Source organism: Dipodomys merriami, unplaced genomic scaffold (genome assembly GCF_024711535.1).
Source record: "Dipodomys merriami isolate MVZ:Mamm:240054 unplaced genomic scaffold, mDipMer1.0.p SCAF_15, whole genome shotgun sequence".
In the NCBI taxonomy this organism is placed as follows: Eukaryota; Metazoa; Chordata; class Mammalia; order Rodentia; family Heteromyidae; genus Dipodomys; species Dipodomys merriami.
This window is the reverse complement of record NW_027202826.1, coordinates 5,145,417-5,162,106: the sequence shown is the minus strand read 5'-3', so window position 1 is coordinate 5,162,106 and position 16,690 is coordinate 5,145,417. Positions and strand designations below refer to the sequence as shown.

At 41.2% G+C, this 16,690-nt stretch overlaps 1 protein-coding gene across 7 annotated transcripts in view; it reads left to right on the top strand.

Moving 5' to 3' along the window:
• The window catches only part of Inpp4b (inositol polyphosphate-4-phosphatase type II B), a 338,999-nt gene that overhangs the window by 257,883 nt on the left and 64,426 nt on the right, over nt 1–16,690 (top strand). For all 7 annotated transcript variants that reach the window (XM_070022124.1, XM_070022126.1, XM_070022123.1 and 4 more), the window contains one exon: nt 14,781–14,893. In XM_070022124.1, the coding sequence (XP_069878225.1) occupies nt 14,781–14,893 (113 nt within the window). The remainder of the gene's footprint in view (nt 1–14,780; nt 14,894–16,690) is intronic.

Genomic DNA, 16,690 nt, shown 5'->3' with positions numbered 1-16,690 from the left:
GAATCCCACCAATTACATTTCATTAGTTAGGGTAGTATCTTAACATATTGGACTTTTCATACTTTATTTCCTTGGATTTTCAGCAGAATGGAGCTATGGTATGCTGTCTAACACATTGTATAATTAAACACAAATCCAGCTTGTAAAATGAATTTGTATATGTGGGGATATATCACATGGAGAAATATTGTAACCCAAAACATGACTTAGGTTACATTCTGCCGTGGGGTGGGAAGATATACAGAGCGTGAATGGAAGCTAAGCTACCTGCTGAAGAGGAAGAAGTTGCCATGTTAGCTCATATCTATGATACATAAAGTCTTATGTTTCCTTCACAGCAAAATCAAGGGATGGATTTGTATCAGTAACAAAGAGTATGTTAGTTCTCTTAACGATAATTTTACTTATTAAGTCTGTCTATTAATTTACTAACTCAGCTTTAAAATATGTTATAAAAATGTTAATAGACAAAATAATTGAATATTACATTGTTTGGTCATTAAAAACTAATGATTTATTTTCAGCTTAAAGGATACCTCTTTTTCTTTACTGACAAATGTTCACCCATTCTCTCCACTTACTACCAAATAGCTCTTATTTACTCCTATTATGTAGAAATGTTTAGAATATTCTCTAATTCCATTTTATAGGCAGTCAGTTTAGTTGGTAGTCTTAATTCAGCAGTCTCCAGACACGCTAGAGCCTTCTGTTAGGAAATGTTATCACATGACTGAGTTAGTGAGAGTTAGTGACTGTCAGCAACAGCCCAGGCTATGCTCAATATACCCTACAGATTCACAGACTGTGAATCTCTATGCCATTGGAATAGTCCGCTGAACTCAGATATTATTACCTTCCTCCCCATCTTCTTTCAGTTGCACAATGGGCATTGGCAGAAGGCTTGGGAGGGTAGAGTGGCTTGGGTATCTTTCCCTGGAGTTTCCATGGCACCCGGAGCTGGGGTGGGCCAGGCCCACTACAGAGACACAGGAGAATGCAGACATCCCAGCAAGGGGTCTCATCTGGAGCAGATGGCAGGCATCTGGAAGTGAGACCATGTGTCAGAGCAGTTGATGGCCGATCCATCCGTGTGTTGTATATTTCTCCCTCCAGATTTTCTTTACACAGTTATGCAGCTCTCCAGTTATTGCCCCCCTCCCTGACTCTGAGGCACAGGCGCTACTTCGCCTCAGGCTGGGGCTGTGATGTTCACTGGCCCCTTTGATCAACTAGAGAAATCCCATGAGGCAGGTATTAGTTCTTCTCCTTCTTCCTCTGATCTCCCCATTGGGTTTGATGATCTCAGACATCTTTCATCTCCTCTTTCTTACCTCCCTAAAGCATTAAGACACTTAACTTTGGCATTAGGAGTAAAATAAAATAAAAAGCACTCCTGTAAATAATTAGCACAAAAGGCGGAAGCCCTGTTACATCTCTGGTAGATTTCAGGATCTTGGTGCAAGTGACACAGGTGAATTTATCGCCTCCAAGCTCACAGTTGTCTCTCTAATTATGATGCCTGCATCTTTTCTCTTTATCCAAGCAAAGGAGACATCTGTTGTCCCCCAGGTTTGCTGAAATTCTGTCACTGACTGACTCCGTTCTTTGCACAGCAAGGCAGGGCTAGGTAGGATTGTGAGCGAAGACAGAAAAGAAGGCAGAATTTTTTTTTAACCAGGTCTAAACTATTTCTGCAAATTGTTGACATCCTTGTGAAACATGTAGTCTCTCATCTAGCAAAGGATTAGGAATTGTATGCAGAACCTTTCTTTGCCAAAGCAAAAACAAATCTTAGGTTTTAATGATAGTAGAATATTGTGTTTTTGTGAATGTGCAGCATTGGCTGGAAGCTCACATTCGGTGTGGCAGACACGGGTGGAGATGGTCTCATGTGGAAAGCTCTACCAGTCAACTATGGATTATGAGGAACAGATCACCGCCCCTCAGTGTGATGGCAGGATAATCAGCTTTAACTCTAAGCTTCTTCCCAGAGGAAGATCTGCTGTTTTGGAGTATCAGTCTTTCTTTCTAAATAATTCAGTTTTATTGCCTTTCTGTTCTTTGTCAAAGAGTTTTACCTTCTCCTTGATTGTACCTGATGCCCTATCTAGTGATGTATTGTCATGGATTTTATTTCTGCACTAGGAAAAATAAAACATCCTAAGTATCCATTCTAGCTACAAAAAAAAATAGGAAAAATAGAATAGAAAAATAGAACAAGATTCCCAATATTTTATGAATAATAATTTTTTTAATTTTTATTTTTTTATTGTGAAAATACTGTACAGAGGGGTTACAATTACATGGGCAAGGTAATGAGTACATTTCTTATCAAGCATTGTAGCCTCCTCCTTTGTTTCCCCTTCCCATCCCTTCCCATCCTCCCCCCGCCCCCCCACCCAATCCTCCCCGCTCCCCCCCCACACACACCAAAGTTGTAAAGTTCGTTTTTGACATAACGACTTGTTTTTGACAAATTATTTGAATACTTTTTCTATGGAGTTCTACAGGAAATGAGAAAACAACTATTTGTAAGTTCATAGGAAGGCGTACTAAAGGACCCATAAAATAAAGAAAGCATTATAAGAAACCAATAAGACATACAAGAAACCAAGGGAAGGTGAGCAAGAATGTCCAATGTGTTCATGATGGAAGAGTGTGGAAGAGGACAGTAGATTCAGTGTTTATGAATCATTTGACAGCATTTACTATAGTCATTTTAGTAAAAAGCATGACAGGAAACTACAGGCATTTAGGCAGTGTTACCATTGCCTGTTAGCATGTGTTTCACTACAAGCAGATGAGAGCACCAGAGAGCAGAACATAAACCAGCCCCTGGGATGCACTGGGTAATATGTCAGAGGGGGCTGCACTGCATTCCCTGGGGCCCCTGCCATGTACTTCTGGTCCCTGCTTGTCCTTAGAAACAAACACAGAGCCCCATCTGTCCCCACAGTTCAAGAGGGTCTGCAAATGACTGCCCTTGTAAATGAAATGAGGCACATGTATCAAAGGACATGAACATACATTCACACACCAACATGTACAGCAACACATGTGCACACACATATATATCAACACACACATGTTAACTACAGGTCTTCCAGGAATTTGAGCATTTCTGATTAGCAGGGAGACTTCTGATTAACTATGTCCTAAGTTCCAAGGTGAATTTCTGCTATTAGTTGTTGCTCTCACGCATGGTTATAGTAGATTTTCTAGGAATATCTTTGGCATTTGGAGTGGGATACTCTGTGAGTGTCGGGAGAGCTTTTCAGCATTACAGCATCTCATTCTGTAGACAGGTTCGGCTGTCAGTGACAAAATGCACTGTTCCACTCTCCTCCCTGCCCACCGTTCATTTCCAAACCTGTCTTTTCTCTCTGCTTCTTTTTGATTGCCTGTAAAATTTACAAAAGAGGCCATGCTATGCAAGAAGAAATTACCCTGTGGTATATGCTAGCCTGGAGAATCTGGTCATCAAGCCGAAAATAATAGCAAATTCTCAGTGGCTGTGGTCTACAGACCTGAGTCAGGTCACAAGCACCGAGGAGTTTATCAACTAAACTGAGGTTGATGGAATGACCCAGCATTCAGTAATGGCTGTTGGACCAGGTGTTAAAGGGACGTAGATGAAAGGCCGTGTCTCCAAAGACAGAAGCGGGGCCCACTCAGTTTGTTGGGCCCCCGGACAAAGCAATTCCTGAGCAGAAGCATGAGCCAGGAGGAACATACAAGTCACTTCCAGATGTATTTGGAATAGCCAGTTTTGGAGACATATTCTTGCTGGCTTCTGTTTTCTTTCTATCTTTTAAACTTCTGTCTTTTAAACTTCTTGCATCTCCTCATTTTCTTTAAGTCTATGATAAGTCAGAGAGTGATGCATAACCTGGGAAATGTGTGAGTGAGAGAGAGATGCAGTTGATCTGTCTGCTCAACCTCTTTCCTAACCTTTTACCTCTGCAGGAGGAAGTTCACACCTGTCCATGCCTACAGGTGCTGGAGGTGGTCCTGGTAAAACCCTCCAGTTCACTCTCCTGCACAGTATGATTTAAGAACACCTGACTTATACGTGTCCCAAGAATTAACTACCAAGTTATATATATTTTTCCATTTCATTTATACTGCTCTCTTACGCCCATAAGAAGGTAAAATTGCCTAGAATATTTTAAGCGATTTATCTTTTATTTGTTTTTGTCTAACAAGCATTTAGGGTTGACTGACCTCAGTGAAATACATATATCAAACAACTCAGGATAATGGTAATCCTATTCAATGTGAGATTATGTTTACTTAATACATTGAGATAAATTGAAATGCCTTAAGCTTCATGGGCACCAAGAATAATCTGAGTATTGCAGATTTTAAAATACTTTTGACAGAATTGAAGGGAAAAAGTATAGGAAGATGTGAAGTTTTCTTAAGTTAATATGAATATCTTTCCAGTGGAAGTATAAATAAAGCTAGTTCATGATGAATAATTTTAGTGACATCTGAAATTTGATGCTATCTAGGCATCCAAATAGGCCACTTAGAAATCCAGCACATCATTGAAATATTTTCTTATTTCATTGTGAATATAAGCATATTTGGAAGTACTTAGATGACCAGAAAATCTCAGTTATTAGTTTGGCATTGCATATGGGTACAGAAGCGTTCAAAGGGATTGGCGATTTGAGGGGAAATTACATCTTCATATTGAATGATAGTATGTCTCCTCAAGGTTGGGGACAACCTTAAATCTGAAAACACCTGGAAGAGAGCAGATGAAAGCAGCATCTGAAGATTACACTCTGTCTCTCCGACTCTTTTCCCTACCTATTTCGTTTCTCCTGAATCCATTCCAGCTAGCCTTGATGCACAGAACTTTGCTGGAACTGATGTTTGTTGTTGTTTGTTTGTTTTTGGCGCGTGTCTGTTCTTAAAGCTGCCGCCTTCCCTCACCTCACTTGATGCAGTAAGCGGTCTGACATGGTCCTTAAGTTCTGGGTCATCACTGTGTCTGCTTCTGGACTTGCCCTGCTGCTCTGAAGGCCTCTTTGCCGTCCTGATTGCTGAGTTCCTCTACAAGTCTGGGTCTTTCTGACATCTACATGGTGCAGTCTAGAACTCAGCCCACAAAGTCTCATCCCTTTCTGTGCCATCATGGAATGGTTGGCTGCGTATCTACTCTGACCCATCTGTCTCCCCTGAACTCAGGCATCTGGGGTCCCCTCACGCCGCGTTCTCAGTTCATCCTTAAAACTGCTCTTGCCATAGTCTCCCGTTGTCTACATTTATATCACAACTGTCCGGTTGCTTTGGAGGTAGAAGATGGAGTCATGACTCTTCCCTTCTTTCAGCCCTCACTCACCTCTAGCTCAGCTTTATCATTTATTTAGAAGGATGTGGACGCCTAGAGATGAGGTTGCATTAAATTCACATACCCAAGAGCAGTATGGAAAATCACAGCTGGGTCTTCTTATGGCTTTCATACCGTGGCACTGCCATTGCTCTTTAGACACTTTTAAAGTAATTGACTAATTTCAGTACCATGCTTTGTGTGTGTGTGTGGTGTGTGTGTGTGTGTGTGTGTGTGTGTGTGTGTGTGTGTGTGTGTGCGTGTGTGCGTGTGCGCGTGTGCGCGTGTGCGTATATACTGGGGCCTGAATTTAGGGCCATGGAGTCTTGCTTAGTTTTTGCACTCAAGGATGGCACTCTATCATTTGAACTACACTCTACTTCTGGCTTTTTGATGGTTGGTTGGAGCTAAGTATCACTAGGATTTGTCTGTTCAGGCTGGCTTTGAACCAAGATCCTCAGATCTAAGACTCCTGAGGTCTCAGCCTCTTGAGTAGCTAGGATTATAGGCATGAACCATTGGCACTAGGCATCTGTTTTGCTTCTAATCTTTGCATTTATTTTCAACTTAATAAAAGAAAAATTCTCATGGAGTCTAATGAAAGATTTCAATGTTTTCCTCAGGTTGGAAAAAAAATTTAAGATAATTTTATGTGTATTTCTTGAAGTGCTTCTGTGTATCTTTAAAGGAAAAAATGATAGGAAATAATATTCAATCTCAATTTTTTCAAGGTACATAATAGTACAGACTTAGATATTCAGTGTTCCTTAAACTAGATGTAAGTATGAAGCACAAACAGCATTACAAGCAACACAGTGACCCACTGAAACACATAACAAATAACCAATGAGGCACTGATTTGTGCAATGTCTACAACATCTAGTAGTCCTCACAGCCTGTCCATCCCAGCTTCATTACCCCTCTTCTGCTGTGGTATAAATAAGGTTAACTTTAGTTTCTGTCGAGCCTTTCAGCCATCCTTCCATTTTTCTGCTTTCTTTGTCACTGAGTCTCTTTAGAATGTCCCAGTCCAACATTTCAGCTTCTGTACACTTTGACTTTGACTCCAATATCCCTGTCTCTGACTCAGCACATCACGGCATGAATTCAACTGAATGCTCACTCAGGTGAGTCACGGGTCTTTTTTGCATGCCTGCTTCTCATTGTCAGCCAGATGAAAATAACTAACACATCTATACCTTGTACTTCATAGTACATTCTTCCAATAGCTCACCAAGGAACAGAAACTAATATTTTCCCTGTCACTTTATGTGACAAAATGTCAGTCACAAGGCCCTTAGAAATGCTGGAGAGATAGATAAGATAATGACTGTAGTGGATCTGAGTTTCTTAGGGAGTTACGTGTGTGTGTGTGTGTGTGTGTATACAAATAAACCATCTATTGATCAAGTTAAATTTGATTGTCCTATCTATAACTTGAACCAATTTACACCTCTTTTCTATTCACACCCATAGTTTAAAAGCCAGATGTCGAGAGAGGACAAGAAAGAGTAATAGAAGATAAATTTGATCAACACATTATATGTATATATGGATGTCACAAATCGAAACCCTTTGTAACTATAAGTGGTTTTTTTGTTTGTTTGTTTTGATTTTTTTTTGTTGGTCATGGGGCTTGAACTCTGGGCCTGGGCTCTGTCCCTCAGCTCTTCAGCTCAAGGCACAACTTGAGCCACAGCACCACTTCTGGTTTTCTGGTGGTTTATTGGAGATAAGAATTTCACGGACTTTCCTGCCTGGGCTGGTTTTGAACCTCGATCCTCAGAGCTCAGCCTCCTGAGTAGCTAGGATTATAGACATGAGCCACTGGCGCCCAGCACCATTGTCTTTATCAGGTCCAGGGCTCTTGTTAAACTGTAAATGCAGGAGTTTCTAAGATGACCAAATACACTTCCAATTTCAGTCAAAAAGGAAAGAAAAGCAAATGCAAGCTTGGTAATTCTTATCAACTATTTAATGCTCTTAGTAACCCCCACACACACACTTTTTTCCCCCCATTTTGAAGACCTCCAAAGCAACACCATTTCTACAACTCTCTTTCTCTGTTTTACCTCATTTTTGCCTTTCCTAACACTTCAGCAAAGTGAGCTGTATATTAGGATCTCATTCTCTCTTTCCTCCAGGGACCCACAGAGATGAGCCAGAGACCATGACAGCTGGGAAAGGCCCAGTTTCTCAGTCCTCTTCCTTCCTCTTGGTTCCTTTTCTTGCAGTGCAGAACAAGTTCCTTCCTTGTTCCCAGGAGGAGGAGCATGATTCCCAGGAGGAGGAGCATGATCGAGGCGAACCCCCTTCCTTTGGAGGAAGCCTTGTTGTGCATCTGCCTCTCTGGGGTGCTGTGTGGACTTAGTCTATTTCAGCAGCACTGAGAAGAGGCCTTGGAATCACCTCCCAATCTGCAGTCCTGCTTTGCCTAAGCTCTGAGAAAGCTGTTCCCATCTTGAGACTTTGGTGTGCTCTCCATGGGCCTTTCCTTCCCTTCTGTTTCTGTCATGGTAGTAAAGTCGATTGGGGGAGATGATGATCTTCCAGTTCCCTTCAGCTCCAGGATCTTGGGTCTCACCCGCACTGACAATGTCATTGTCTGTGTTGTTCAGGCTGGCTCCCACACAGACTGCACTGGCTGCCCACCGAAGACCTCCTTCACACGAGTCTTCTTTATACCCAGCTCTCTATCCGTGTATGCAGCTGCCTCAGATGTCTGCGCTGATCAGAATCCAGGCATTAGGAAGCCAGTTAGCTGCAAACCATTTCTCAGCCCTTTGACATGACTTCAACTTGTTTTAAGATTCTGCAACCAAATCATAAATTATTTCCAAAAAAGAAAAAAAAAACTAGGAGATAATGTGTCATAATTTCATTCCTGTCCTTACTCATCATGTGTCATGGCCCCAGTGTACGCTACAGAGGAAGGGAATTTCATGTGAAGGATTATGATTCAATGCTTGGAATGTGTTTTAACAGTTATTTCTAAAAATGTCCCCAATTGCTCTGGAGACGAACCCTTGAATGTACTTAAGAGGGTGTGCTGAAAGTGTTATGGGTCAAAATGATTCAGTTCTGATCAGGTTGGGGTTTTGCTATTTGATTTCTTATATCACCTTCTTCATAAACTGTGATTGAAAATACAATTTAAGTGCAGATAGCTGGAGAAGCATTGTCTTTTCATATTTTTAAAAGATTTCATTGCCTCCAAAAGGACATAATATAGAATTCTGAGATGGAACAATGAGTTTTATCCAATTTAATTTATCTGCTTGCTAGTATAATTAACTATAGTTGTTTTCGGAGTTAATACAGGGACTGCGTTTTATAGGCTATAATGCCAACCAGAGAAGAGTATGAAAACCATCCTTTTTTTTTTTAAAATAACACATGGAAGTAGGTACAGGCCTTTCCTCAGTTGCTTTTATTGTGATTATTCATCTGAGCTATTGCTAGGTAAGAAAAAATATGAAGTTTGTAGACAGGAGATGGAAACCACATATATAATGTTCCCGATTCCATGGATTAGGGGGTTCAAGGGGTAAGAGTAGGAAAGGGGGTGAGAGCAGGAAAGCAAGGATGGTTTGTCTCTGCCCCATGTTAGCTGTGGTCTCAGAGGGAAGAAAGAAGGAACAGGGTGGCTGGAAGCAGGGGGCACCAGAGGTTTTCCTGCTTTCACTCTTTACCTAAGACAGCTCACCCCAAAAGCTGGGTGCTGACTGTTGTGTGTATCATGTGACCAGGAACTGCATGCAACATAGGTTTTTCTTAGTGACACATAACACATATTAATTCTTATGGAGAATGTAGAAAGAATACAGACACCTGGCTCTCAGTCAGACAGGAACAGTAGGAGTCTCAAAAGTTGCATACCATCACCTCTGCCACCCTGTTCGTCAGGACAGTAGCCAGATCGCTTACATTCCAGAGCATAGGTCCTCCTGCCCTAGAGTTGGCATGTCAAAGGATGTGGAGACCATGTTTTAAATCACATGATTGACTTGCTGTTCTCTCCACATTTGAGAGCTTGTTTGGAGGTTCTAGCAGGGGAGCGCAGCTACTCGTATACCCTTGACCGAAGACCGGTCCTCCTCTATCGGGGATGGTCGTCCTCTTCGACCGAGTGCGCAGCTTCAGAAGGGACGCACATGGAGCGGTGAGGGAGGAAGGGGACACCCGCCTAGCCAGCGAGATCAGCCGAATCAACCCTGGCGATCAATGGGGTGACAGATGTCGCAGCCAGATCGCCCTCACATCCTCCTCTCCACATTTGAAACCAACAGTACACATTTGCAATCTGAAGCACACGTATAATAATTTGGAAGGATCTTGGAATACTTTTGAATCCAAGTGACAGAAACCTTGACTGCAGCGAGTTTAACTAGGAAGGATTTTGTTCATTAACATAACTGAAGATTTTGAAACCTGGTTTAACCACTAGAAAGATAACTGAAGATTTTGAAACCTGGTTTAACCACTAGAATTCTCAGTCTAGATTACCTAAATTAATTTTGAAGTAAAGGTATAGTTGATCCTATGTAAATTCTGTGTTGCTACTAAGTGGAAAATGAGTGAGTTGGGTAACTGGAAAAGAGGCTATCATTTTCATTTCATCTTGGAACACTCTCTAGCATAAATCATGAAGTCATTTGACCATGAGAAAATGAAAATACTGTTGTGGTCTCATTAGCATCACAGCTCAATCAGCTGAGAACTCCTAGCCACATTCCTGTTTACTCTCGGCCCCCTGTCTTGGACTCAGGCCAATCACATATTCAGAACTCTTGTTGAAATCCCATTTGACAACTCGAGAAGACTAGCAGAACAGAGCGGCTGTTCCTACCAAGATTTCCTCCATTTAATCATGTTCTTTGGACATTTGTGGGGTTTGGGAATGCTGGTGATGGTGGTTGTGTGCTAAGTGGGTGAGGAAAATGTGTGCTATCTTGCCTACACTGTGATGCTTACAGGAAGGAGTAGCCTTCCCATCTGAGGCTATGAACTCTGTTTCTTTAGAGTTTATGCAGAATTTAATAATGTAGCTCTCCTGACACAGTTCTATTACTTGTTTCCTACTATGGATCAGAGATGGCTGCCAGGGTCCCACTCCCCATTTTACAGTGGAGGAAATATGGGGAGCGAGGCATAGAACTATGCCCAACACTGCATGGCAAAGCAGGGGTAGAGTTGGAATCTTGGCTCACTGTTTTCTCTCTAAGAGAATTATGACAGTTATATCAAAAAAACAGAATAATCATAAATAGCAAACATTTGGAGAATCTATTATGCAGCCTCAAAATTTCTGTGAAAAGCAAATATTTCCAGATAGAACAAAAATCCCTTCTGTACCCTAAGCTCCAACCCAACACTTCCTTTTCTGAAAAACAAAACCAAACAAACAAAAAAAATCCCCAAAACTCATGTTTGCCAAACTCATATTTGGCATTATCATACATAATTTTACACTAGAGTTATAAAATATATACAACCTATATACTTAGCTATGTTATTTCTGACATCACATAACAATTCTATAAGTCTCATTTGTCTCCAAGTTTTATGATATATCTGTTGATACATATGCTGTTTTTATTCATTTAACCTATTATAGTATTTATTATCACTGTTTTATATAGTATATAATTTACTGCACATGGACTAAAGACACAATTTGTTCACTCTGAACATTTATGTGTTTTACATGTTTGTTTGCTATTATAAACAATTATGCAATGGATGTTTCTGTAGTTTCTGCACATCTGATTGCTCTCTAGAATCTCACTTGGAGGGATACAAAGACTATACTTAAGGAGATTTGCATAGACATTCATCCCCTTTGAGGGAAACCTCCAGTGAAGTAAGGGCCTCTCACCAGCCTCCCCCCCCAAATGTTCTGCCACTCCCCCAGGTAATGAACATTTACTGACCCATGGTCCCTCCAGGCCATCGGAATTCCTAACTATAACAAGCATCTTAGACCTGAGCTGCTGCCTGAAGTTAGCACTGCAACTATTTCGGATTGATTTACAAACTGTTATTTCAACTTGATAGATGGATATTGGTGTTTAGAACTGTAATGATGGCAGAAATATTTAGTTTACAGTGTGTACACTATGGCTCAATGTTGTTGCATAAAATTTTTGTTACAGAGGTATTTGTGTGTGTGTGTGTGTGTGTGTGTGTGTGTGTGTGTGTGTGCGTGTAGGTTATATGAGACTTCTGTAGGACACTGCAAAATTTTAAATTGAAATATGCTTCAGTTAACAATTTTATATATTTAAGGCATATAATTTGATGATTATATATATATATATATATATATATATATAATGAAGTCATCACTGACAGCCAACAAATATATTGCTTCACAGCTACAATTTATTTTAGTCTAGAAAAATATGATTTACCTTCTTCGAAAATTTCAAATACAGCCGGCTGTGGTGGCGCACGCCGGTAGTCAATGAGGAGAATGAGGCAGGAGGATCATGAGTTCGAGACCAGCCTGGGCTACACCTTTGGGTCTGGGAAGGTGGCTCAGTGGTAGAGCGCTTGCCTTGCATGCATGAGGCCCTGGGTTCGATTCCTCAGCACCACATAAGCAAAAAGAAAAAAAGCTGGAAATGGTGCTGTGGCTCACGTGGTAGAGCGCTAGCCTTGAGCTGAAGAGCTGAGGGACAGTGACCAGGCCCAGAGTTCAGGCCCCACGACCGGACCAAAAAAAAAAAAAAAGAAAATTTCAAATACACAACAAAATAGTATTAGTTATAATCAAGGTCTGGTACATTAGACATCCAGAACTTGACTCATTTAAAATAAATTTCTTATTGCTTTAAAAAGATTTTTAAAAGCCATCCATATGAGCTGACTTCAGAACTTACACACTGCTCCTGGTTTCTGTCTAACACTGATCACAAAGGAGCGCAGGACAGGCTCTAACTGAGTTCTATCCCAGCCCCATCCATTCCAGACACACATGTTCCTGGTCTCTGTGGTGTTTGCTGTTGGTTTCCCCTTGTCTTCAAACACTATCCAGAGATCGCAGAGCACCTTTCCAAAATAAAGGCTGTTTTACCCCAACTCTTCCACAGTGGTGTACTCCGTCTGTTGGGTCTAACATCTTTACTGGTTTGATACAGCCATGATACACTTTCCTGTACTGTATAAAAATTCGAATATCTGTCCTACCTTATGAAACTGTGGCGCTTCTAAAGGTAGATCTTCATACCCTATGCATTTATGTTTATTCATGTGTGTTTTCTGTTCACTGTTGCTCTTACAAGGACTTTGTTGTATTTTAATGACATGGATTCACTTTAAACATTTGAAAAAGTCAGCTGAAAAATTACATGAAATGCTCCAACCTAAAGATGATCAACTAATATATACACTAATGTCTCACTCTGCCTATATACATACAAGAAGTCAACATATATACAGGTGTACACACACATACACACACACAATGCTGTGTGAATAAATCTATTCTGTAACCAGACCAATTTCTCCTTTAAATGATGTCAAGGACACCTTCTATGCCAATAATATACCTGTACATATTTTATAATGGCTTCTTATAATTCTAATATACTGGATCAACTTGGGTTTGTCTTAGTTGCCATTTATCAACCCTAAAAGCAGTCATGGTGGACTGATTTCTTACTCCTTACATGCCTCCAGTATAAATTTTAAGGTACTATTCCTGTCTTTACCTTTGTTGATTAGCCTCAGAGCTCACTGGTCTTATAACTTCAGGACCTTCTTCCCTTTGTCATTGGGCTGTGGACTTTTGAACTTCATGTGTGTGTGTGTGTGTGTGCATGTGTGTGTGTTCTACCACTTGCACTTTATATATATATATATGTGTATATATATATATATGTGTGTATATATATATATATATATATATATGACTCTCTTACCTAGCAATGTGACAGGTATATCTTTATTCTGTGAAGTGAATATTAAGAACTAATTGGTTATGTTACTTTGGTGATGAAATATCTTGGTGTAAACTTGAAAAAGATGAAATCCTTATCCCTAATAAAGTCCTGTGTTGGAGTGTGAGATCTGAACCAAGAATAAGTAATAAATGTTACTCAGTGAGATTACCCAGTGAGATTCCACGGTGAGACAGAGTCATGGAGATGTTGTTCATGGGAAGAGAATCCCCCCTCGTCCCCTCTGTTGAGTCTAGTCAGGGCCCTCACAACTTCTCCATACCTCAGTAGTCTGCTCATCTGCATACCATGCAGTGGTAACACAGTACAATTAAATTACTCTGTATGGTTGGATGCTGGAAGCTCACGCCTGTAATCCTTGTTACTCATGAGGCTAAGATCTAAGGACCGAGGTTCAAAGTCAGCCTGAGACTACTTTGATCTCCAGTTAACCACCAGAGAGCTAGAAGTGGCACTGTGGCTCAAAGTGGTGGAGCACTAGCCTTGAACATAAGGGACACTGCCCAGGCCCTGAGTTCGAGCCCCACAACAAATAACAACAACAAAAAAATACTTTTTGTTTCCAATTTTTGTCATTTAGCCTTAAATCCCATCCTACCATCTCAGGGACACTGGTGTGGCTTTACTGTACTATAAAGCCAGTTTTTACCCTGCTTTAGTTATTAGCATGAAGAGGTCTGTGTGATCATGGACATTTCCAATGCTTCCTATTTTAATTTCTCATGTCATTGGTGACCTCCTGTGTCATTCTTCTTTCCCTGCCAAGAGCTGTGCTTCTTCATAGCAGTGGTTCTTGTCCAGGATAGGCTATTTTCCACAATGGGCCCTTCTGGGAATGCCCAGTTGCATGTTTGTAATTGTCACAAAGGCAAAGCTACTCTGGCATGGGAAAAGTAGGTTCCGGAGATGCTGGCTGCCAGACAGTGTCTAACACTCAAGACCCTCCCCCAGTAAAGTCTTAAGTGATTCACCTGAGATCTGATCAGTGTCTTGTTTCACGAGATCCAGTGAAGGCTGAGAAAACCTGCTGTGAGAAAGCTGTCCTTGGGTTTGGACACAAAACATCCCAAGCTCTCTGGCTACTGACATGCTTGGTACGTCTTCTTGATATTCACCAGATGACTAGTGGTAAAAGCGAGATTATATCTCATGGCACCTCAATCTTAATTTGTAGGTAAAATGTGCCAGTGGCCATCATCTTCATCAAAAGTGTTTTCCTTCTTTGTAAAACGATCCATGGACCTGAGTACAGTAAGGCAGGACAGGAAATGGAGAAAACAGAAGCCGGTTTCCAAGCAGAGAACAGAAGTGGGGGGGTTCGGAAGTGCGACTGTGCTCAGATCCCGTCAGCTCCAAAGGATGTGTGCTGCTTTGAAAGTTACGTTTACAAATATAGTGAAGAAAACTCCGCGCGGGAACGTGATGCTACAACTGTTTCACGTTTTATTTTTTCTCCCTTTCTTGTTTTGTCTCAGACATTTCACGCTTTCAAGAACATAATGATTTAAAAGGATTGCTAGAAAACCTACATCAAAACATCCAAGCCAAAAAAAGAAAGAACGTAGAAATCATGTGGCTGGCAGCAACGGTAAGCACTCGTCACCCAGCCCGTGGGTCCCCCGCAGACGCAGTCGGGCACACTTGGGGTTCCTGCATGTCAGCCTCCATCATCTGGGAAGTGAGGTGTTTTCACACCTGTTCCTATCCTATGGGATCTTCCTAGCTCTTTGCAGAACACTTATTGTGTCCTTTACACATACCTTCAAGAAAACTCCATGGGTAGCTCAGTAGGTCATGTTCTCTCTCCTGCTGTCGATCAGAAGCACCTTACTCCTGAGCTGTTCTGACTAAGCCTGCTGTGTGTTGTCATTCTGAAGTTCAAATGAAGTAGCCCTGATTTTCTTGGTGTTTCAGGCTATAGACAATGGCTGGGGGTCTGTATCAGCCAGGATTTCCATCAGGAGCTCTAGAGACCCGTATATCCAGGGAGAATGTGGCTCTCCGATCTCTGACTCACAGCCTTAGTGAGGCTCTTGGATGTATGGTTCAGTTAATGAGCCTGCAAATGTGCTTTCTCATCTAGATCTTGGCAGAGAACGTATCACTGATGGATTGCAGTGGAGCACTGAGCTGTCATTGGTGTGATTCCTTCTCACTTAATGGCACCCTTCGGGCGGAAGGTCTGCCTGGTTTCATGTTCCAGATTTCCACCGCGGTTACAGACAGGCATGCTGGTGTATTTTAAGCTCTTCTCAGGCAGAGCTCATGTAAAGTTTACAAGCTTTCTTAAAATGTTCCATAGGAAGCATCCTTTCCATGGGAAAGGCCGTGTTGAATGCCGTGTTCTTGGTTTCTTTACAGCTGGCTATTCTTACAATTTGGAGTGTATGGTAACCAAGGTTCTAGAGTATTCTCTCTTCCCTCTCAATATCATTTATTTATTTTTATTGTTGGTCCAGTTGTGGGGCCTGAACTCTGGGTCTGGGCGCTGTTCCTCAGCTCTTCAGCTCAAGGCTAGCGCTCTACCACTTGAGCCACAGTGCCACTTCCATTTTTTTTCTTTTTTGCTTATGTGGTGCTGAGGAATTGGACCCAGGGCCTCATGCATGCAAGGCAAGCGCTCTACCACTGAGCCACCTTCCCAGCCCTCAATATCATTTAATACAAACTCTTTATTTCCCATAATTCCATTGAAACCCAATATTGCTTATTATTATGTTTTTGGTGGGGGAGAAAAGAATGATAATTTGCCACAAGCCTATATGAGGTAATTTACCAAGGACAAGGGGGAGGAGAGCTTGCTTTCCCTAATGCTTCCCAGGGAGGAACATCAAAGGTAACCTTACCAGGGAGCATTGCTCATGCCGCTCATTTATACTGGTTCCATATTGATTATGTATTTCCATATTGATTATGTATTGATTATGTACTTCTGGTGGTACTGGGATTTGAACTCAGGGCCTCACAATTGCTAGGCAGGCATTCTACCACTGCATGAATTTTTTAGGGCTTCATTTTCAGTACCATACTGAATTTCAGGAAGACTGTCTGCAGTATTTCTTCCCTAGGTGGCTGTTTACTTGTTTCTTTTCAAAGACTTCTGTGATGGTTCATTCTCACCCAATTTCATAATGGTAGGTTAGAAGTTAATTTTTCTATTGTACTCAAAACATAATGACATTCTGGTAATTTGAATACTTGCTGGGGTAATCTGACACTTTGGGAACATATAAATAAGCCATTATATAAATATTGTGAAATTCTATAAAGAGGTGAATTAAAGCATACAGAAATGCATGCAAAAATGCTTTTCGCTTAGTATATTCAACTTTCCTGTCATTTCTAAAATACCCCTCTGAAATGTGTACACTATTCAGATATTGCT